Genomic DNA, 23,262 nt, shown 5'->3' with positions numbered 1-23,262 from the left:
GTTGGTAATGAGTAGGATTCTGTGTTTTGCCAATGCAAAAGTGATTGCTTTAGATAAAAACGCTTGATCTGCCTTACCAATCAAAACTACTTAGAAAATGCAAACATATATTTGGTGGAAAACAAATGTATGTTTGCTGTCCTGTTTACAACATGACTGAGCATCGCATTACTGTTGGATTTGAGAAGGGCGCTCCTTCTTCACCGTTTTCTGCCCGTTCACGTCACGGGCTATAGACCGGTGCACGGTGGTTCAGGTTAATATAACTCCCTCTGAGTCGGTCTCGAGGAACTAGGCTGAGCGTATTTCTACTTGTTGTTTTGAAACCGCTAAACACCGACCGGAGGCATTGAGTAGAAGATGGCGGATGTTGAAGGCGATGAAATTAAGTCGGCTCTCCCTTCGGCTTCCCGTAATGGACCCGCTGCAGGTTCGGTAGTCGGTACCGGAGTCCAAAATGCTACACAAGTGACGTCAGGTCCACGAATGGTTAGAATTGTAAAGTCGGAATCAGGATATGGATTCAACGTTCGTGGACAAGTTAGCGAAGGAGGACAACTGCGAAGCATCAATGGGGAATTGTATGCACCTCTTCAGCATGTCAGTGCTGTTTTGCCTGGAGGGGCAGCGGACCGAGCTGGCATATCAAAGGGTGACAGGATTCTGGAGGTGTAAGTCAGATTTCTTTACCCATAATAGAGGCCGTTAGCTGGCTAGCTAGCTACCTCTGGGGAGGACTGATGCCGCGTTCAAAACAACTGTGAACTCAAATCTCCGACTGGGAAACTCGGAAAAAAGGAGCTCCGACTGGGAAAACTCTATTTAAACGGTCATCCAACTCGGGAAACCGCATCATGCGCGCGTTCAAAACAACTGAGAACTCGGAAAGAACGAGTTCAAATCATGACGTCAGTGGTCTTCAGATCGGGAATTCGGAGCTCTAGAAAGAGGCCCTAGTTCCCGAGTTGCAATTTCGAGTTGTATGACCTTTCAAATCGAATTCTTCCAATTTCCCGGTTGGTTTGAACACATGGAAGTCGGAGAGTTCCAAGTTGTTTTGAACGTTGCAATAACTAGGTATTTAGCAAAGTGGCTAACGTTAGCTAGCAAGTTGCTAGCTAGTTAACCTCACTGCAGTAATTGGCTGAAACGTTATCTGTAGCTATCTAGTACACATTAGCTAGCTAGCACCCATGCTAATTAGCTAGCAAGCATTTTAATAAACAAATCCAGACCGATAATCATTGCACAAATTTGTGAGTTTTCAAATCATCGCACCACCACCACAAACAATATGATCTTTGCTAGCTAATTTGGTAGAGTACGTTTGCGCAGTCAGTGAGTGATTTTTAACACTGCTCATGAGTGTTGAATGTCAGAGTTGTCATTGGTTTCTTGGTAACTTTTTAATCATTTTTTGAAATGGGAGATTAAAAAGATAGGGCTCTCTCTGTCTAGCGTCCTCATGACTGACAGGATAATGACAGTGAGTAGGTCAGTTACTGTCACTCAACCATCTGTAGGCCGACAGTTCAACTCAACTGTGTGTGAAATGGGGGTTTTACTCAGTCTGACAGTCTACCATAGGGGGGAATTAGCCTGGTTATGTAGCCAGTCAATCATGCTTTGAAGTGTTTGTTTGCCCTATTTCTGAGTGTATTTATGTGCAAGTCAGTATGCCTGGGTGGAGTTGATACAGGAAAACCCGGACCCTCGTTTTGAAAACATTTTGGGGCAAGGCCATCACCTCTAATTAGGAAAATATAATTTGAATCATAACATCAGAGGAGGGAATTAACTTTTCATACCTTCCTAAAAAAGTTGCAAAGGAAATGGTCTTCCTTTGCCTTACTCTTGAGGAACAAGAAAATGGAAACGATACCAAGCTTTTCTCGGTCAATGACAAACGAGAAAGAATGAGGAACATGATCGGCAACTTGCTGAGGCATCAAAAGGGTATTTCTACTTCCAAATGGCACCCTATTCCCTATGTAGTGCACTATGGGCCCTGGTCAAAAAGAGTGCACTATATAAGGGATAGGGTGATATTGGGACGTAAAACCTTTGTCTTCCTAACAGTATGTTTTTATCCATCAACTAGCCACTTTGCCTGTGTCGTATGATAAATAGTGCTCATGTGTCAGCCACTACTGCTTCCCCAGCAATTGGAAATAAACCTGATGTGTGTAGTCAAGTTATTCCCCTAGTGCCTACACCTCTAGCTCACGTTAGTGGTTCAGGCTTGAAGGTTAGTTTGTTTGTTTACGCATGCACATTTGCTGTTTTACTAGATGGCTTTAGGCTGTTGTCAATCCCTACTTATTTATTGATTGAGGGAAACCTAAAAGTTATGCAAAGTTTTATTTTGCAATTTCAATTCATTTAGATCCACCCTTGTCAATGAGTGAAAAATTCTCATGAAGTAGCCAGAAGTTGGCCAACTCTCTTGGTTACTGTCCCTTTTTTTATAAAAAAAAAAAAAAAAAACTTTATTCCAATTCAGTTCACCTACCTTTACGTTTCGATAAATGGTATTCATGAGATTAATTTGGCAGATGCTACAGAGAACTGTTTTTCTGATTGATAGAAGGATCAAGGCTACATCAAAGCTGTGATGTGGAGAGGGGTTAGCCTACATCTCCCTATATCCCCTTTCTTCCCCCCGCCCCGGTCCCCTCTTTGTCCCCCTGAATAAGCTTGAGGAAAGTTCCCAATACAGACTCGTTTTCAGCCAGCTACGTTTTCCACTTCATATTAAATAGGGTACTTTTTATTTAAAAGGTTTAATTCGCTAGTCTGTCGAGCCTTCTCCTGCTAGAATGAACGATATACATCTTATAGCGATCTATTGATAGGATAGGTGCCTTTCAGTCACAAAGCGAGTGATGACAGGGAAACACAGCAGAGAGGAAGAGGTGAAGCATTTCTATGTGCATATTTTAGACCTAAGCTTGTCTCCTGCCTTCCCGCCTTTGGGACAACGACTCCCATTGTTAGGGTGGAGACTTGAGCGTATAATTTATATACAGATCTCTAGATGCAGTTGAATTTCTTTACGCGGAGGGGAGAGAGCATGATGCTTGTGAATTTGTATGTCCGATGCAATGTAATTGGTAACGATTAGTCAAAATCCAACCGGGAAACTTATTGTGTGTGGACAGACCACTGAACAGCAAGTGTTGACTAGTTTATAAAAAGTGAACTGACTGAACAAAGTCGATCTCCTATATCCTTTTGCCATTCATGAATCATGAAACGTGGTTATGTCTATGGTATCATATCGGGACTAGTATATCAAAGGATTTCTTAAGTTTCCTTTCCTAGGATGTCTGGGCTTGCCAGACAGTGACGCTGAAGTGGGTGACTCTCGTCACTCAGTGTAAGCTCCTGAATTGGCATCGGTGGGAGAGGCTTTCATTTGGCTCCCAAATTTGCACAGGCTACAGGTAGACTTAGGCTTTTTGGCGATTATCTGCAGATAAATTATGAAAATAATTGATGACGATGGTGAATCATCATTGCAGGAATAATGGTTCGAGGAGTGTATAATTTAGAGGTACCCGACTCTACGTATTTTAGTGATTTGTGACCCACCGACACTGCCCCGGTTAGAATGGGAATAAAGCAGCCCAAGAGTTCACACATATGCAAACTTTATTTAAACAAACTGATAAAGATGAACATGGGGATGGTAGTGGTTCTGTAATGGACAGAAACAGAGGTAATGAATACACCAGGGCACAGATGCAAAGGACTGTATAGATTGCATATGCTACCTGCAGAGTATTACACAGTTAACGCAGAGGGGCAACATGCAATAGTAGTAACTATGAAGAACAATATACAAATGTCACACACTCACTTTTGGCACGCACACCATCCCACAAGTCCAGATATGAATGAGTCCAGCTGTTGTTGTGCAGGACAGAGATGAGCTTGCTGCTCTCTGACTGCTTGAAGTATTGTGTGACCTGCAGAGTCAAGAGGATGGGCAGCTGTCCGGCCCCTAGTAACCTCCCTAGCAACCTTTCAAGGCACAGGTCACACACATCAGAGAGTTTGAGAGGCACGTTTATGGTACTCCCTAAATTCTCAGGCTCTGGTCGTGGGGAATGGGAGTGTGCAGCTCAGGGTTGTGAGGTGCTGATAAGTCACCGGCAGGGAATTTGTAACAGCCACCCCTAAATATGAGCAACATACAAAATAAGTCATTCCATGCTCGAATGTCAGTCTAGAGCCTATTGGTCCCAAGGTAGGTCTGGGCCCCCTATCAGAGGTAGGCAAGGTGTGTCCCCCACCGTCACATCTGGGGTTGAGTCCAGAGGCAGCAGGACTGAACCTGGATCGGGTGTTGCATGCTGGGCAGGTGCATCCTGGACATACTGAATGGGACCAGGGCAATGGCTGGGTCAGGTGAAGCTGTTCTGTCAGTAACTGGTGGCTGGGTCTCCCCATGGGCCCAGGTCAGGGCTGGAACTGTCATCGGAGGTAGCAGCAGACAGGTCCGGTGCTTCTGCAGGATTCCATAGTTCAGGGACAGGCGGTGAGGAATAGGGTCTGGTCAGCAATAGGTTTACCTACCGCTTGGCGATGCTGGCCGAGCCAGGGAGAGGGTTCCCCCAGAGTTTGCCGTGCCGCCAAAGAGGCAGAATACTAAAGTCACAGTCGTAGTCGGTAATGTTGCTGGGGTTGGAGAGGGCTCCCCTGACCGGAGGAAGCCCGGGATCTGGTCTGCTATTCGAAGATGCAAAGATCTATTCTGCTCCATACGAACCATATGTTCTTCCTGTACTTCACTCCAGTAGGCTCCATAGAAGGGGTATAATCCACATGGTATTAGTCCACTGTATACCCCGGAGCCATACTCCACTAGACTGCAGGTAGGCAGTATGGAAAGTACCCTGTACGACCTGCAGAGTCAAGGGATGGGCAGATTTCCGCCACCTTAGGTTGCTAGGGAGGTTACTATCAGGGCACACGTCACCCAGGTCAGAGAGTTTGAGAAGCAGGTTTAGGGTACTCCCTAGACTCTCAGGCTATGGTCCTAGGGAATAAGGACCTGAGTGTGCCGATTAGCCCGGCAGGGAATTCGTAACAATCATTCTGATCCAAGTATGATAATTAGGGCCTTCATCGAATCCAGGCATTAAAACGGAAGTCTCGACTTTAGTAGTGCATCCACTAAATGTATTGAAAATGTATTAATTGTATTTCCTGCAACTTTCTGAAGAGTGTGTGTGTGGGGGGGGGTATCAATCCAGTGGGTATTTGTTTTGCAAACACTATCATATGTGCACTACAAAAACGCAGCTAAACAGCCTCTTGCTAGGTGTGCACTTCAATTAAAGGGTAACTACACCTAAAAGTAAACATTTCTCAGGTTTAAGTGTTGTGTGATTTTTTTAAGAGTAAAAACCTGTGAAAAGCGGAAACCTAAAACAAAACCTTACATTTTTCGAGATAATGTGGGATATTTCATTTGTCTTAATAAAATACACAATTTGAAGAACAAATATGAAACTGTCACAATGATATCTTGCAGTAAAAACTTTAATCTCGAGGAGGTGTTAAAGGTTTAATGTTCTCTTACACATAAAATAGTCCTGATCTTATAGGCCAGGAGTTTCAAAGTTTACTAAAATGAATAAGTAATGATGGAAAAAGTGTGTGGCAGGCAGGCGCTCCCCTGCCCTCCCTCAACCCCCTTGGTACTCAGAGGCAGATTAGCCGAGACACCTGATGCTGCTGCCATCTGGCCTCAGCATCGTGAGTTAAGGAGGGAGGCTTGTCACCACAAAGTAAACTTGTAGGGCGTCAGGTAGCTTAGCGGTTAGCGCGCTAGTCCAGTAACCGAAAGGTCGCTGGTTAGAATACTCGAGCCGACGTGGTGAAAAATCTGTCTGTGCCCTTGAGCAAGGCACTTAACCCTAATTTGCTCCAGCGGCGCTGTACTACTATTGCTGACCCTGTAAAACAAAATATTTTCACTGCACCTATCCGGTGTGTGACAATAAAACCCAGTGCATTCGGAAAGTATTCGGACCCCTTGACTTTTTCCACATTTTGTTACGTTACAGCCTTATTCTAAAATATATTTTATTTTATTTTTTATTATCCTCTCGTCAATCTACACACTACCCCATAACAACAGCATAAACAGGTTTGCAGAGATGTATTTATTTATTAAAAATAAATTTCACATTTACATAAGTATTCAGACCTTTTACTCAGTACTTTGTTGAAGCCCCTTGGGCAGCATTTACAGCCACGGGTCTTCTTGGGTTTGACACTACAAGCTTAGCACACCTGTATTTGGAGTTTCTCCATTCTCTGCAGATCCTCTCAAACTCTGTCCGGTTGGATGTGGAGCGTCGCTACACAGCTATTTTCAGGTCTCTCCAGAGATGTTTGATCGGGTTCAAGTCCAGGCTCTGGCTGGGCCACTCAAGGACATTGAGACTTGTCCCGAAGCCACTCCTGCATTGTCGTGGCTGTGTGCTTCGAGTCGTTGTCCTGTTGGAAGGTGAACCTTCGCCCCAGTCTGAGGTCCTGAGCCCTCTGGATTAGGTTTTCATCGTGGATTTCTCTGTACATTTACTCTGTTCATCTTTCCCTCGATCTTACTAGTCTCCCAGTCCCTGCCGCAGAAAAATATCCCTACAGCATGATGCTGCCACCACCATGTTTCACCTTCGGGATGTTATTGGGGGATCTTCAATGCTGCAGACATTTTTTGGTTCCCTTCCCCAGATCTGTGCCTCGACACAATCCTGTCTCAGAGCTCTACAGACAATTCCTTCGACCTCATGGCTTGGTTTTTGCCCTGACATGCACTGCCAACTGTGGGATCTGATATAGACATGTGTGCCTTTCCAAATCCTGTCCAATCAATTGAATTTACTACAGGTGGACTCCAATCAAGTTGTAGAAACATCTCAAGGATGAACAATGGGAACAGGATGTACCTGAGCTCAAGTTTTAAGCATACTTATATAAAATAAGTTATTTCTGTTTTATTTTTAATAAATGTGCAAACAATTTAAATGTTTTGCTTTGTCATTATGGATTATTGTGTGTAGATTGATCAGGAAAAACATGCATTTGATCAATTTTAGAATAAGGCTGTAATGTAACAAAATGTGGAAAAAGTGAAGCGGTCTGAATACTTTCCGAATGTCTATATACAGTACAAGTTAAAAGTTTGGACACCTACTCATTCAAGGGTTTTTATTTTATTTTCATACATTGTAGAATAATAGTGAAGGCAAACTATTAAATTGTGTTAAACAAATCCAAATATATGTTATATTCAGGATTGTTCAAAGTAGCCACCCTTTGCCTTGATGACAGCTTTGCACACTCTTGGCATTCTTTCAACCAGCTTCACCTGGAATGCTTCTCCAACAGTCTTGAAAGAGTTCCCACATATGTTGAGCACTTGTTGGCTGCTTTTCCTTCACTCTGCGTTCCAACTCATCCCAAACCAATTGGGTTGAGGTCGAATGAGTGCGGAGGCCAAGTAACAGACACATCTCAACATCAACTTGAGATGGTTTTGAATCAGTTGGACCGCGGAGTGAAGGTAATGCAGCCAACAAGTGCTCATCATGTGTGAGAACTCCTTCAAGACTGTTCAAAAAGTATTCCAGGTGAAGCTGGTTGAGAGAATGCAAGAGTATGCAAAGCTGTCATCAAGGCAAAGGGTGGCTACTTTGAAGTTTCTCATATAAAATATATTTTGATTTAACACTTGTTTTCTTTTTAGTTACTACATGACTCCATATGTGTTATTTCATAGTTTTGATGTCTTCACTATTATTTTACAATGTAGAAAATATTAAAAAGAAAGAACATTTAATGAGTAGGTGTCCAAACTTTTGACTGGTACTATATATTTTTTTTTTATTTGATTTTTTTACTATTTTATATATATATATATATATATATTATTATTATTTTTTGTAGCGATAGGGAATCGATAGCGAGAGACTCACTGCTCAGCCAACATTGGAAAGAGATCAAGGGTAAAAGTTTGGCAGGTTACAGAGCTAGACAGAATAAGGTAAACGTGAATAATTTCAGAGAAGGTGTTGGAGGATAGGTCTAACCAAACACTACCACCCTTAACGGGCATAACATGAGCACCGACTGATCCCGTCCCACCATCTCTCACTCTGCGTCCCACAGTAATGGTGTGAGTGTGGAGGGGGCCACCCACAAGCAGGTGGTGGATCTGATCCGGGCCGGGGAGAGGGAACTGGTGCTTTCTGTGCTGTCTGTGCCGCCCCAGGAGGCAGACGGTCTTGAGGCCGGGGATGAGAGCGCCGCCCAGCTCAGCTATGACTACAGCGACAAGCAGGCCGTGCCCATCTCCATCCCCACATTCAAGCACGTGGAGCAGCACGCCGAGAGGTTTGTGGTGAGTAAAAAATACATTGTTTATGGTGAGGTTTCTGGCTGGCCTTGTTTACTAGAGAATGACTGAACTTTTCTAAAAGCCCAATGTGTCTTTTGCAGTGCAGAGTTCGGCCATGCCAAAATGTGTAGGCCTTTGTAAGTAATCACATACAATGCGACCTACACGGAATATGCCAAACATTAGGAACACCTTCCTAATATTAAGTTGCACCCCCCCTTTTGCCGCCAGAACCTCTTCAATTTGTCGGGCGAATGGACTCTACAAGGTGTTGAAAGCAATGCTTCCCACAGTTGTCAAGTTGGCTAGATGTCCTTTAGGTGGTGGATCATTCTTGACACACATGGGAAACTGTTAAGCGTGATACCCAGCAGCGATGCAGTTCTTGACACAAACCAGTGCGCCTGTCACCTACCATACCCCGTTCAAAGACAGACATTTTTGGTCTTTCCCCTTCACCGTCTGAATGGCAAACATACATGGATTGTGTATCTGTTGTCTCAAGGCTTAAAAATCCATATTTTAACCTCTCCTCCCCTTTATCTACACTGATTTAACAAATGATCAATAGCTTTCATCTGGATTCACCTGGTCAGTCTGTCATGGAAAGAGCAGGTGTTCTTTGTTTTGTTTACAGGGAGTACCAGCACCAGATCAATGTGCCGTGGTATAAGGTATTTGAGGTAGATGTGTACATGAAGGCAGGGTAAAGTTACTAGGCATCAGGATAGATAAGTGTAAAATAAAGAACAGATTAGCAGCAGCAAATGGTGTGTGTGCTGAATGTGTGTGGGAGTGTCAATTCATACCCCTTAACTTATTCCACATTTTGTTGTATTACAGCATTAATTATTTATTTTTTAAATAGATGTATTTTCTCACCCATCTACACACAATACCCTATAATGCCAAAGCTAAAACATGTTTTAGAAAAGCTAATTTATTTCAAATTAAATATAGAAATATCTAATTCACACCCCTGAGTCAATACATGTTAGAATCACGTTTGGCAACGAATACAGCCGTGAGTCTTTCTGGGTAAGTCTCTTAAGAGATTGTACAATATTTGCACAATATTATTAAAACATTTATTCAAGCTCTGTCAACTTGGTTGTTGATCATTGTTAGACTGCCGTTTTCAAGTCTTGCGATATATTTTCAATCCAATTTAAGTCAAAACTAACTAGGCCACTCAGGAAAATGCACTACTGTCTTGGGAAGCAACTCCAGTGTATATTTGGCCTTGTGTTTTTAGGTTATTGTCCTACTGAAAGGTGAATTTTATCTCCCAGTGTCTGTTGGAAAACAGACTGAATCAGGTTTTCCTCTAGGGAAGAGGCGCTGCCATGCTTTCTTCATGACTGTGCAGGTTCCTGTGGACTAAGGCTGTTACGGTGACAGTATTACCGCCACACCAGCGGTCACGAGTCAAATTCCACGTGACCGTTTAGTCACATAACTGGGTTTCTCCAAAACTGCGCTCTGATGCTGCTGATGGTCATTAGTATTCTACCAAACTTTCTAACTGCCAGTCGCTTATGTAGCCTAGCCCATAGTCTTATGTTTTGATACGGTGTGTATCACAACTGAGTGAAACATGTTCTTATAAGCCCAGTCATTATGCAATCGCAATGGTGGAAGGTAAAGATACCTTAGTAGAAAAGGACGTAAGTGAAAGTCACCCAGTAAAATACTACTTGAGTAAAAGTACATGTAATTGCTCAAATATACATATTTATCAAAAGTAAATATTATTTCATATTCCTTATATTAAGCAAACCAGATGGCACGGTTGGCTTTTTATTTATTTGTAGATTTTTTTTGTTTTGCGGATAGCCAGAGGCACACTCCAACACCATTTGCAAACAAAGCATTTCTGTTTAGTAAGTCCACCAGATCAGGCAGTAAGGATGACCAGGTAGGTTCTCTTGATAAGTGTGTGAATAAGTGCTAAGCATTCGAAATGTAACGAGCTGTCAGGGAAAATGTATGGAGTAAAAAGTAGTAGTAAAAGTTGCTGAATGTGAAGTACAGATACCACCCAAAAAACTAAGTAGCACTTTAAAGTCATTTTTCAAAAGTACACGATTTGTGTAATTGCATGTGAAAACAGAGTTTTGACTGGCCACTATTTAAGAGGATCCCAGATTTCTTATGCTGCAGTATTTATTGCTCAATTCTTAAAATTAAGCACATTCATCCACTTTCCAAAGGCGCCACGTGAGTTTCAAGTTTGGGGAAGCTAATTTTCACCATAAAAATGTATCTTTTTTTTTTATATTAAAGAAAAATATAAACGCTACATGCAACAATTTCAAAGGCAGTAACGTAACAAAATGTGTGAAATATCAAGGGGTTTGAATACATTCCGAATGCACTGTGTATGTACAGTGCATTTGGAAAGTATTCAGAACCCTTGACTTTTTCCACATTTTGTTACCTTACAGCCTTATTCTAAAATGGATGAAAATATTTTTTCCCCCTCATCAATCTACACACTACCCAATCATGACAACGCATAAACAGTTCTTAAGAAATTGTTGCTAATTTAATAAAAATATTTTAATATCACATTTACGTAAGTATTTAGACCCTTTACTCAGTACTTTGTTGAAGCACCTTTGACAGTGATTGCAGCCTCGAGTCTTCTTGGGTATGACTCTACAAGCTCGGCACACCTGTATTTGGGGAGTTTCTCCCATTCTTCTCTGCAGATCCTCTCAAGCTCTGTCAGGTTGGGTGGGGAGCTTGGCTCTGGCTGGACCACTCAAGGACATTCAGAGACTTGTCCTGAAGCCTCTCCTGCGTTGTCTTGGCTGTGTGCTTAGGGTCATTGTCCTGTTGGAAGGTGAACCTTCGCCCCAGTCTGAGGTTGTGAGCTCTCTGGAGCAAGTTTTCATCAAAGATCTCTCTCTGTGCTTTGCTCCGTTCATCTTTCCCTCAATGCTGACTAGTTTCTCTGTCCCACATAATGAATTTGGACCAAAGGACAGATTTCCACCGGTCTAATGTCCATTGCTCGTGTTTGTTGGACCAAGCAAGTCTCTTCTTCTTATTGGTGTCTTTTAGTAATGGTTTCTTTTCAGCAATTTGACCATGAAGGCCTGATTTGACGCAGTCTCCTCTGCCCAGTTGAAGTTGATGTGTCTCTTACTTGAACTCTGAAGCATTTATTTGGGCTGCAATTTCTGAGGCTGTTAACTCTAATGAACTTCTCTGCAGCAGAGGTAACTCTTCCTTTCCTGTGGCTGTCCTCATGAGAGCCAGTTTCTTCATCAGCGCTTGGTTTTTGTGACTGCACTTGAGACATTTTCCGGATTGACTGACCTTCATGTCTTAAAGTAATGGACTGTCGTTTCTCTTTGTTTATTTGAGCTGTTCTTGCCATAATATGGCTATCTTCTGTTTACCAACCCTACCTTGTCACAACGCAACTGATTGGCTCAAACCCATTAAGGAAAGAAATTCCACAAATGTACCTTTTAACTTCTCTAAGGTATAGGCACACCTGTTAATTAAAATGCATTCCAGGTGACTACCTCATGAAGCTGGTTGAGAAAATGCCAAGAGTGCAAAGCTGTCATCAAGGCTACTTTGATGAATCCAAAAAAGGAAATATATTTTGATTTGTTTCACACTTTTTCGTTACTGCATGATTCCATATTATTTCATAGTTTTTGATGTCTTCACTATTATTCTACAATGTAGAAAATAGTCAAAATAAAGAAAATTCCTGGAATGAATAGGTGTGACCAAATGTATTTTTTTATTTAACCAGGTAGGCTAGTTGAGAACAAGTTCTCATTTACAACTGCAACCTGGCCAAGATCAAGCAAAGCAGTGCAACAAAAACAACAATGCAGAGTTACACATGGGATAAACAAACGTACAGTCAATAACACAATAGAAAAATCTGTATACTGTGTGTGCAAATGAAGTAAGGAGGTAAGGCAATAAATAGGCCAATAGTGGCAAAGTAATTACAATTTAGCAATTTACACTGGAGTGATATGTGCAGATGTACACCAGTATTTCTACTTGCAAAAAAGAGCAGGAAAAACAAATATGGGGATGAGGTAGGTAGTTGGTGGTGTGCAACTTTTGTGTGTGTGTGTGTCTATTGTGGGGATTGGAAATGATGCAGACAATTACATTGATGAAAGCTACAATCTGTCTGCAATATTAAAGCTGATCTACCACCAAAAAAATGTAAAACTACAAATGTTTTTCTAGGCACATTGGTGTTCCCAAATTTAAGTCCAGGTCACACAACAAAATATTTAGAAGCATATGCAACCAAAATGGTCACACTTTAGAGCCCTGTGTACATGTCTCATCTTTTACAAGTGAATACTGTGCATAATTTCCCCTGTGTTCTGTCATATGCCACCTTACCACTCACGTCGGTCTGTTCCCTACAGGTGTACAATGTGTACATGTCGGGCAGGCAGCTGTGCTCCAAGCGCTACCGGGAGTTTGCTATCCTGAACCAGAACCTGAAGAGGGAGTTTGCCAGTTACACCTTCCCCAAGATCCCAGGGAAGTGGCCCTTCTCCCTGTCTGAGCAGCAGCTGGACACACGCCGCAGGGGCCTGGAGGAGTACCTGGAGAGAGGTGAGAGAGCGAGAAGGAAGCAAAGGTAGAGAAAGAGGTAGAGTGTACCTGTAGAGAATTGAGGAGAGTTAACGAAAAGGAAAAAACTTAAGGATTGTAACTTAATTCCCTTCAATGATGTGTAATGGACATGCAGATAGTGCCTATAGCGCCAACACCACAGGTATCATATTACACATAGAGATGTGTATATATTACTATTATTACGTTCTATTTCATTCTGTGGTATTACACCTCTTCCATATGTCAGTGCTGGAGATCAGTTGAGGAGAGATGAAAAACAGCACGTGCTTTATTTTTGGAATGCCTGTGTGAGTTAATTAGAGGAACAAGTAGCACAGAAATATGAGTTTTTGGAGAAGTGCGAAACCACGTATGCTGTAATGCAGTGTAATACAATATGGTAAGACAACCTTTTGCTCTCTCTGTTTCTCTTATTTTCTCCTTCTGTAGTTTGTTCAGTACGGGTGATTGGTGAGAGTGACATCATGCAGGAATTCCTTTCTGAATCAGATGAGGTATGTTTGTGCAGACCGTTTCCGTAGCTCCAGGAGAGCATCTTAAAACACACACACACTGATACTCACCTTTCCTTTCTCTGTCAGAATTACAATGGCATTTCAGACGTGGAGCTGCGGATAGCCCTGCCAGACAAGACCATCATCTCTGTCAGGGTGCGCAAAAACAGCACAACTGACCAAGTCTACCAGGTATAGAACTGTTTTTATAGATAAGTTCCTCACTTGTAGTCAAATATATTCTGACCAAACCGGGCACGCGCGCACGCATGTTGATTTTTGTATCCCGACACCAGACGTGATCAGGACACCCAGGTTGAAGTATCAAAACAAACTCTGAACCAATTATATTAATTTGGGGACATGTCGAAAAGCATTAAACATTTATGGCAATGTAGCTAGCTAGCTTGCTGTTACTAGCTAATTTGTCCTGGGATATAAACATTGGGTTGTTATTTTACCTGAAACGTCCTCTACTCCGACAACAGATAAAACGGTAAACCGAATTCCTTTCTCGTCATCTCTCCTCCTTCTTCAGGCTTCTTTTTTACTTCTTTGGCGGTTGACAACCAACTTTACGGGGCGTTACTACAACCAACTGGTGGAGTGTGGATGTCAGTTCATCTTTCAATCACCCACGTGGGTATATGCTCCTAAACACCAATGAGGGGATGGCACGTGGGTATATGCTCTCAAAAACCAATGAGAAGATGGGAGAGGCCGGGCTTGCAGCGCGTTGAGTGTCACAAATATAACCTATTTCTATTTTAGCGCCTGGTCACGCAGACGCTCGCAAGCAGTGCGGTTGCAATGACTGAATAACATGTTTGTGTACATTTATTTTGCGACGCGAGCGGTATGGTCAGCATGTGTAACCATTTTGGTTGCATATGCTCCTAAATATTGTGCTGTGCGACCTGAAATTTTATTTTGGGAGCAACTGTGCGCCAAAAAAAAAAAAAACGCCCAGATAATTGTTGTAATGATTAGGCTTTGCTGTACCGTTGATACCGACTGCCCCTTAGAAATTGGTCTCTGCCTAGGAAACTGCTCGGACTAGCCTTTTATTCAAGCCATTATTAGCGGGACAGCACAAAGCACGAACAAGGTCGAGAGGGAGAGGAGTTGGCAGCCCCCGATGGTACCACTGGACACCGGTGCTATGGCGCTGGCATTTTCCACCTCTCAAAACATACTGCTAATAAAGTTAACAAAGCACTAACTAGTTTAGCTAGCTATTGTAATGAATAGCTACAGTGCCTTCAGAATGTATTTGCACCCCTCGACTTTTTCCACATTTTGTTGTTACAGCCTGAATTTAAAATGGATTGATTTGACATTTTGTATCACTGGCCTACACACATTACCCCATAAGTGGAATTATGTTTTTCCAAATTTTTTGTCCATAAGTATTCAACCCCTTTTGTTATGGCAAGCCTAAATAAGTTCAGGAGTAAACTTTTGATTAACAAGTCACAAGTTGCATGGACTCACTCTGTGTGCAAAAAGTGTTTATTCTTTTTTTTAATGACTAGCTCGTCTCTGTACCCCACATGTACTGTAAGGTCCCTCAGTTGATCATTGAATTTCAAACACAGATTCAACCACAAAGACCAGGGATGTTTTCCAATGCCTTGCAAAGATGAGCACTTATTGGTAGATGGGTAAAAAAAGCAGACATTGAATATTCCTTTGCGCATGGTGAAGTTATTTTATCTTTGGATGGCGTATCAATACACCTTCACTACAAAGATACAGGCGTCCTTCCTAACTCAGTTGCTAGAGAGGAAGGAAACTGCTCAGGGATTTCACCGTGAGGCCAATGGTGACTTTAAAATAGTTAGAGTTTAATGGCTGTGATTGGAGAAAATTGAGGAAGGATCAAGAACATTGTAGTTACTCTGCAATACTAACCTAATTGACAGAGTGAAAAGAAGGAAGCCTGTACAGAATATTCAAAAACATGCATATAGTTTGCAACAAGGCACTAAAGTAATACTTACTGTGAAAAATGTGACAAAGCAATTCACTTTTATATATAAAGTGTTATGTTTGGGGCAAATCCACTACAACACATTACTGAGTAGCGCACTCTATATTTTCAAGAATAGTGGTGGCTGCATCATGTTATGGGTGTGCTTGTAATTGTTAAGAACTAGGGAGAATTTCAGGGTAAAAAATATTAAGGAATGGAGCTAATCACAGGCAAAATCCTAGAGGAAAACCTGGAACAGTATGCTTTCCACCAGACCCTGGGAGATGAATTAACTTTCAACAGGACAATAACCTAAAACACAAGGCTCAATATACACTGGAGATGCTTACCAAGACGACATTGAATGTTCCTGAGTGGCCTAGTTTTGACTTACACGGAGTGTACAAAACATTGCTCTTTCCATGACAGACTGACTAGGTAAATCCAGGTGAAACTAGGATCCCTTGTTGATGTCCACTTCAATCTGTGTAGATGAAGGGGAAGGATTTTTAAGCCTTGATAAAATTGAGACATGGATTGTGTGTGTGTGCCATACTGTGATTGAAGTGCCTTTGAACAGGTTATGGTAGTAGGTACCAGGCGCACCAGTTTGAGTGTGTCAAGAACTGCAACGCTGCTGGGTTTTTCACGCTCAACATTTTCTCTGTGTGTATCAAGAATTGTCCACCAGCCAACTTGACAAAATTGTGGGAAGCATTGGAGTCAACATGGGTCAGCATTCCTGTGGAACAATTTTGACACATTTACATTTACATTTAAGTCATTTAGCAGACGCTCTTATCCAGAGCGACTTACAAATTGGTGCGTTCACCTTAAGACATCCAGTGGAACAGCCACTTTACAATAGTGCATCTAAATCTTTTAAGGGGGGTGAGAAGGATTACTTTATCCTATCCTAGGTATTCCTGAAAGAGGTGGGGTTTCAGGTGTCTCCGGAAGGTGGTGATTGACTCCGCTGTCCTGGCGTCGTGAGGGAGTTTGTTCCACCATTGGGGGGCCAGAGCAGCGAACAGTTTTGACTGGGCTGCGCGGGAACTGTACTTCCTCAGTGGTAGGGAGGCGAGCAGGCCAGAGGTGGATGAACGCAGTGCCCTTGTTTGGGTGTAGGGCCTGATCAGAGCCTGGAGGTACTGAGGTGCCGTTCCCCTCACAGCTCCGTAGGCAAGCACCATGGTCTTGTAGCGGATGCGAGCTTCAACTGGAAGCCAGTGGAGAGAGCGGAGGAGCGGGGTGACGTGAGAGAACTTGGGAAGGTTGAACACCAGACGGGCTGCGGCGTTCTGGATGAGTTGTAGGGGTTTAATGGCACAGGCAGGAGCCCAGCCAACAGTGAGTTGCAGTAATCCAGACGGGAGATGACAAGTGCCTGGATTAGGACCTGCGCTGCTTCCTGTGTGAGGCAGGGTCGTACTCTGCGGATGTTGTAGAGCATGAACCTACAAGAACGGGCCACCGCTTTGATGTTAGTTGAGAACGACAGGGTGTTGTCCAGGATCACGCCAAGGTTCTTAGCGCTCTGGGAGGAGGACACAATGGAGTTGTCAACCGTGATGGCGAGATCATGGAACGGGCAGTCCTTCCCGGGAGGAAGAGCAGCTCCGTCTTGCCGAGGTTCAGCTTGAGGTGGTGATCCGTCATCCACACTGATATGTCTGCCAGACATGCAGAGATGCGATTCGCCACCTGGTCATCAGAAGGGGGAAAGGAGAAGATTAATTGTGTGTCGTCTGCATAGCAATGATAGGAGAGACCATGTGAGGTTATGACAGAGCCAAGTGACTTGGTGTATAGCGAGAATAGGAGAGGGCCTAGAACAGAGCCCTGGGGACGCCAGTGGTGAGAGCGCGTGGTGAGGAGACAGATTCTCGCCACGCCACCTGGTAGGAGCGACCTGTCAGGTAGGACGCAATCCAAGCGTGGGCCGCGCCGGAGATGCCCAACTCGGAGAGGGTGGAGAGGAGGATCTGATGGTTCACAGTATCGAAGGCAGCCGATAGGTCTAGAAGGATGAGAGCGGAGGAGAGAGAGTTAGCTTTAGCAGTGCGGATGCCCTCCGTGATACAGAGAAGAGCAGTCTCAGTTGAATGACTAGTCTTGAAACCTGACTGATTTGGATCAAGAAGGTCATTCTGAGAGAGATAGCGGGAGAGCTGGCCAAGGACGGCACGTTCAAGAGTTTTGGAGAGAAAAGAAAGAAGGGATACTGGTCTGTAGTTGTTGACATCGGAGGGATCGAGTGTAGGTTTTTTTCAGAAGGGGTGCAACTCTCGCTCTCTTGAAGACAGAAGGGACGTAGCCAGCGGTCAGGGATGAGTTGATGAGCGAGGTGAGGTAAGGGAGAAGGTCTCCGGAAATGGTCTGGAGAAGAGAGGAGGGAATAGGGTCAAGCGGGCAGGTTGTTGGGCGGCCGGCCGTCACAAGACGCGAGATTTCATCTGGAGAGAGAGGGGAGAAAGAGGTCAGAGCACAGGGTAGGGCAGTGTGAGCAGAACCAGCGGTGTCGTTTGACTTAGCAAACGAGGATCGGATGTCGTCGACCTTCTTTTCAAAATGGTTGACGAAGTCATCTGCAGAGAGGGAGGAGGGGGAGGGGGAGGAGGATTCAGGAGGGAGGAGAAGGTGGCAAAGAGCTTCCTAGGGTTAGAGGCAGATGCTTGGACTTTAGAGTGGTAGAAAGTGGCTTTAGCAGCAGAGACAGAAGAGGAAAATGTAGAGAGGAGGGAGTGAAAGGATGCCAGGTCCGCAGGGAGGCGAGTTTTCCTCCATTTCCGCTCGGCTGCCCGGAGCCCTGTTCTGTGAGCTCGCAATGAGTCGTCGAGCCACGGAGCAGGAGGGAGGACCGAGCCGGCCTGGAGGATAGGGGACATAGAGAATCAACGGATGCAGAAACGGAGGAGAGGAGGGTTGAGGAGGCAGAATCAGGAGATAGGTTGGAGAAGGTTTGAGCAGAGGGAAGAGATGATAGGATGGAAGAGGAGAGAGTAGCGGGGGAGAGAGAGCGAAGATTGGGACGGCGCGATACCATCCGAGTAGGGGCAGTGTGGGAAGTGTTGGATGAGAGCAAGAGGGAAAAGGATACAAGGTAGTGGTCGGAGACTTGGAGGGGAGTTGCAGTGAGGTTAGTGGAAGAACAGCATCTAGTAAAGATGAGGTCGAGCGTATTGCCTGCCTTGTGAGTAGAGGGGGAAGGTGAGAGGGTGAGGTCAAAAGAGGAGAGGAGTGGAAAGAAGGAGGCAGAGAGGAATGAGTCAAAGGTAGACGTGGGGAGGTTAAAGTCGCCCAGAACTGTGAGAGGTGAGCCATCCTCAGGAAAGGAGCTTATCAAGGCATCAAGCTCATTGATGAACTCTCCGAGGGAACCTGGAGGGCGATAAATGATAAGGATGTTAAGCTTGAAAGGGCTGGTAACTGTGACAGCATGGAATTCAAAGGAGGCGATAGACAGATGGGTAAGGGGAGAAAGAGAGAATGACCACTTGGGAGAGATGAGGATCCCGGTGCCACCACCCCGCTGACCAGAAGCTCTCGGGTGTGCGAGAACACGTGGGTGGACGAAGAGAGAGCAGTAGGAGTAGCAGTGTTATCTGTGGTGATCCATGTTTCCGTCAGTGCCAAGAAGTCGAGGGACTGGAGGGAGGCATAGGCTGAGATGAACTCTGCCTTGTTGGCCGCAGATCGGCAGTTCCAGAGGCTACCGGAGACCTGGAACTCCACGTGGGTCGTGCGCGCTGGGACCACCAGATTAGAGTGGCCGCGGCCACGCGGTGTGGAGCGTTTGTATGGTCTGTGCAGAGAGGAGAGAACAGGGATAGACAGACACATAGTTGACAGGCTACAGAAGAGGCTACGCTAATGCAAAGGAGATTGGAATGACAAATGGACTACACGTCTCGAATGTTCAGAAAGTTAAGCTTACGTAGCAGGAATCTTATTGACTAAAATAATTCAAATGATACAGTACTGCTGAAGTAGGCTAGCTGGCAGTGGCTGCGTTGTTGTTGTTCTATCTCTCTATAGTGCTGTTTCTTGTATTATGGTCTCTTGTTTCTTTAGAGGTTTCACTTTGTTGTCCTTTTTCTTTTCCTTTTACTTCTGTCCTTATTTTGTCTTCCTTTCTTCTGTTAACTAGATATTTTTTGTTGTTATTCTTTGTAAGCTAGCTAGCTTCTTCCAGGAGAGTCCCTAGCAACTGCTTAGCAACAAGTAAACAATTCAGCTAGCAATTCAGCTAGCTAAGATAACTGTACAATTTTATGAAAAATAGTTACTTCTTCAAAAGCCTGTCTTTTTGGTTTGTTCCTTGTTTTGTCTTCTATTGAGTCTTGCAGTTTTCTCTTGATTTTTTCGATGTACTTCACTCTAAAAACCATTTAAATCTCAATATATACAGGAGCTCATTTTTCAGCAGCTGCTCAATTTGGAACTCCGGAATTTATATACCTTGTATATATATATATATATATATACCTTATATACCTTGACACCTTGTAGAGTCCATGTCCTGACGAATTGAGGCTGTTCTGAGGGCAAAAGGGGGTCAAACTCAATACTAGGAAGGTGTTAATCAGTAAATTAGACATTGAAGTTGAACCCTGTAAGAATCTTGCATCTACAGTGCATTCAGGAAGTGTTCAGACCCTTTTTTCCACATTTTGTTACGTTACAGCCTTATTCTAAAATTGATCAAATTTGATTGATAAAAAAATTCTCTCACCAATCTTCACACAATACCCCATAATGACAAAGCAAAAAGTATTTATTTTTATTTTTGCAAATGTATTAAAAATGTTACTGAAATATCACATTTACATAAGTATTCAGACCATTTACTCAGTACTTTGTTGAAGCACCTTTGTCAGCGATTACAGCCTCGAGTGTACTTTGGTATGACGCTACAAGCTTGGCACACCTGTATTTAGGGAGTTTCACCCATTCTTCTCTGCAGATCCTCTCAAGCTCTGTCAGGTTGAATGGGGAGCGTTGCTGCACAGCTATTTTCCGGTCTCTACAGAGATGTTTGGTTGGGTTCAAGTTCGGGCTCTGGCTGGGCTACTCAAGGATATTCAGAGACTTGTCCCGAAGCCACTCTTGCATCGTCTTGGCTGTGTGCTTAGGGTTGTTGTACTGTTGGAAGGTGAACATTCACCCCAGTTTGAGGTCCTGAGTGCTCTGGAGCAGGTTTTCATCAAGGACTTTGTTCCTTTCATCTTTCCCTCGATGCTGACTTGTCTCCCAGTCCTTTTTGCCACTGAAAAACATCCCCACAGCATGATGATGCTGCCACCACCATGCTTCACAGTTGGGATGGTGCCAGGTTTCTTCCAGATGTGACGCTTGGCATTCAGGCCAAAGAGTTCAATCTGCGTATCATCAAATCAGAGAAGATTGTTTCTCATGGTCTGAGAGTCTATAGGTGCCTTTTGGCAAACTCCAAGCGGGCTGTCGTGTCTTTTTTACTGAGGAGTGGCTTCCATAAACACCTGATTGGTGGAGTGTTGCAGAGATGGTTGTCCTTTTGGAAGGTTCTCCCATCTTCAAAGGGGAACTCTAGAGCTCTCTGAGTGACCATCGGGTTCTTGGTCACCTCCCTGGCCAAGGCTCTTCTCCCCCGTTTGCTCAGTTTGGCCAGGCAGCCAGCTCTAGGAAGAGTCTTAGTGTTTACAAACTTCTTCCATTTAAGATTGATGGAGACCACTGTGTTCTTGGGGACATTCAACGCTGCAGCCATTTTTTTTGGTACCCTTCCCCAGATTTATGCCTCAAACAATCCTGTCTCGGTACTCAACAGACAATTGCTTCAACCTCATGGCTTGGTTTTTGCTCTGACTTGCACTGTCAAATGTGGGACCTTACATAGAAAGATGTGTGTGCCTTTCCAAAACATGTCCAATCAATTGAATTTACCACAGGTGGACACCAAGTTGTAGAAACATCTCAAGGATGATCAATTGAAACAGGATGCACCTGAGCTCAATTTCAAGTCCCATAACAAAGGGTCTGAATACTTATGTAGGTAAGGCATTTCTGTATTTAAAAAAAAAAAAAACTGTTTTTAGTTTGTCGTTATGAGGTATTGCTGATGAGAATAAGGCTATAACGTTAAAAAAACGAAAAAACAATTGAGTCAAGGGGTCTGAACTGCAGCTGTCACTTTAAAAACATTTAAAAGTATAAATACCTAGTATAACTACTAGGTGTAGTGGAACTACTAGGGATGCACAATGTATCGGTAAGCATATTAGCTAAAAATGCCAATGTCGGCATCGGCCTGATATGCAAAACCGATGTCAAAGCTGATGTGCATACCTATATAACATAGGTAGTTGAAGTAATGATGCCACACAAATACTGCGCTACACATGCAACACAGCATTCCTAACCTAGCCCAGAATGTCTGCTGTGTGGATCTTTTTTGAAGTTTCAAAGGAAGATAACAAGAAGGTTATATGTCAAATTTGTGCTGCTATTATTTCCCGAGGGGAGAAAGTGGTATCTTTCAATACCATAAATGTAATTACTCATTTGAAAGTGCATCACCCCCAGACTTTCAGCGACTACTTAGAACAAAAGCAGAAAAAAGTTAAGTGTACACTTCCAACAAGTTCAAGTTGAGCAGTCATTTGAAAGAGTAAGACAATTTCAACAAGAAGATAATGGGATTCATTGCCCTTGACAATCAACCGTTCTCTGTCGTGGATGATATTGGCTTTTGCCGACTGGTCGAGTACCTCGAGCCCCGGTACACACTACCAAGTAGGCGCTATTTTTCAGATGTTGCCCTACCGGAGTTACAGTATTGTTGAAACGCACATCCAGAGGAAAGCCTTATTGCGTTGGTCAAGAATGTGCCGGTTCTCATACCGCTGCTGGTATTTCAATGCCATTTGAGAACATGTTTGAAACTTGGAAACATGAACACACTCCTAGCTCCATTCGAACAAGTGACTGGAGAAATAAGCTCATCAACTGCGTCTGCAGCAGACATGATACCCTCTGTCATGGCATTGAAACGTCTGCTCAACAAAACTGGAGATAAACCGTGGGGTTAAAACTTGTAAAAGTACTCTACTAGAGGCCGTGAACAAGCAATTTGGTGGCATTCTCTCTGAGCCTCTTTACTGTTTTGCCACCATGCTCGATGCTAGGTACAAGGACCGCTACTTTGATGCAGACAACAAACAGGGTTTACGTGAAATGTTACACAGCTGGACAAGATAGAAACTATGCTATGCTAGACCTTGTGTGGCTGGAGTGTGTCAGCAGTTCCTGCAAGAGGAAGGAATTGATGCTATGGACTGGCCCGCCCGTTCCCCAGACCTGAATCCAATTGAGCACATCTGGGACATCATGTCTCGCTCCATCCACCAACAGACTGTCCAGGAGTTGGCGGATGCTTTAGTCCAGGTCTGGAAGGAGATCCCTCAGGATACCATCCGCCACCTCACAAGGAGCATGCCCAGGTGTTGTAGGGAGGTCATACAGGCACGTGGAGGCCACACACACTACTGAGCCTCATTTTGACTTGTTTTAAGGACATTACATCAAAGTTGGATCAGCCTGTAGTGTGGTTTTCCAATTTAATTTGGAGTGTGACTCCAAATCCAGACCTCCATGGGTTGATACATTTGATTTCCATTGATAATTTTTGTGTAATTTTGTTGTCAGCACATTCAACTATGTAAAGTAAAAAGTATTTAATAAGAATATTTCATTCATTC

General features: G+C 43.6%; 1 protein-coding gene across 3 annotated transcripts in view; it reads left to right on the top strand.

Moving 5' to 3' along the window:
- The first annotated feature begins 281 nt into the window (after positions 1 to 281).
- Positions 282 to 23,262, top strand: part of snx27a (sorting nexin 27a) — a 53,538-nt gene continuing 30,557 nt past the window's right edge. For 2 of the 3 annotated variants that reach the window (XM_065020546.1, XM_065020545.1), the window contains exons 1-5: positions 282 to 671; positions 8,188 to 8,419; positions 12,838 to 13,030; positions 13,484 to 13,548; positions 13,636 to 13,740. In XM_065020546.1, coding sequence (XP_064876618.1) covers positions 361 to 671; positions 8,188 to 8,419; positions 12,838 to 13,030; positions 13,484 to 13,548; positions 13,636 to 13,740 — 906 coding nt within the window. In that variant the 5' untranslated portion in view covers positions 282 to 360. The remainder of the gene's footprint in view (positions 672 to 8,187; positions 8,420 to 12,837; positions 13,031 to 13,483; positions 13,549 to 13,635; positions 13,741 to 23,262) is intronic. The other variant, XM_029663757.2, reaches the window with a different exon arrangement.

The sequence above is a fragment of the Oncorhynchus nerka genome, linkage group LG7 (genome assembly GCF_034236695.1).
Source record: "Oncorhynchus nerka isolate Pitt River linkage group LG7, Oner_Uvic_2.0, whole genome shotgun sequence".
NCBI classification, from domain to species: domain Eukaryota; kingdom Metazoa; phylum Chordata; class Actinopteri; order Salmoniformes; family Salmonidae; genus Oncorhynchus; species Oncorhynchus nerka.
The sequence above is the reverse complement of the archived record's forward strand: the minus strand, read 5'-3'. Positions and strand labels throughout refer to the sequence as shown.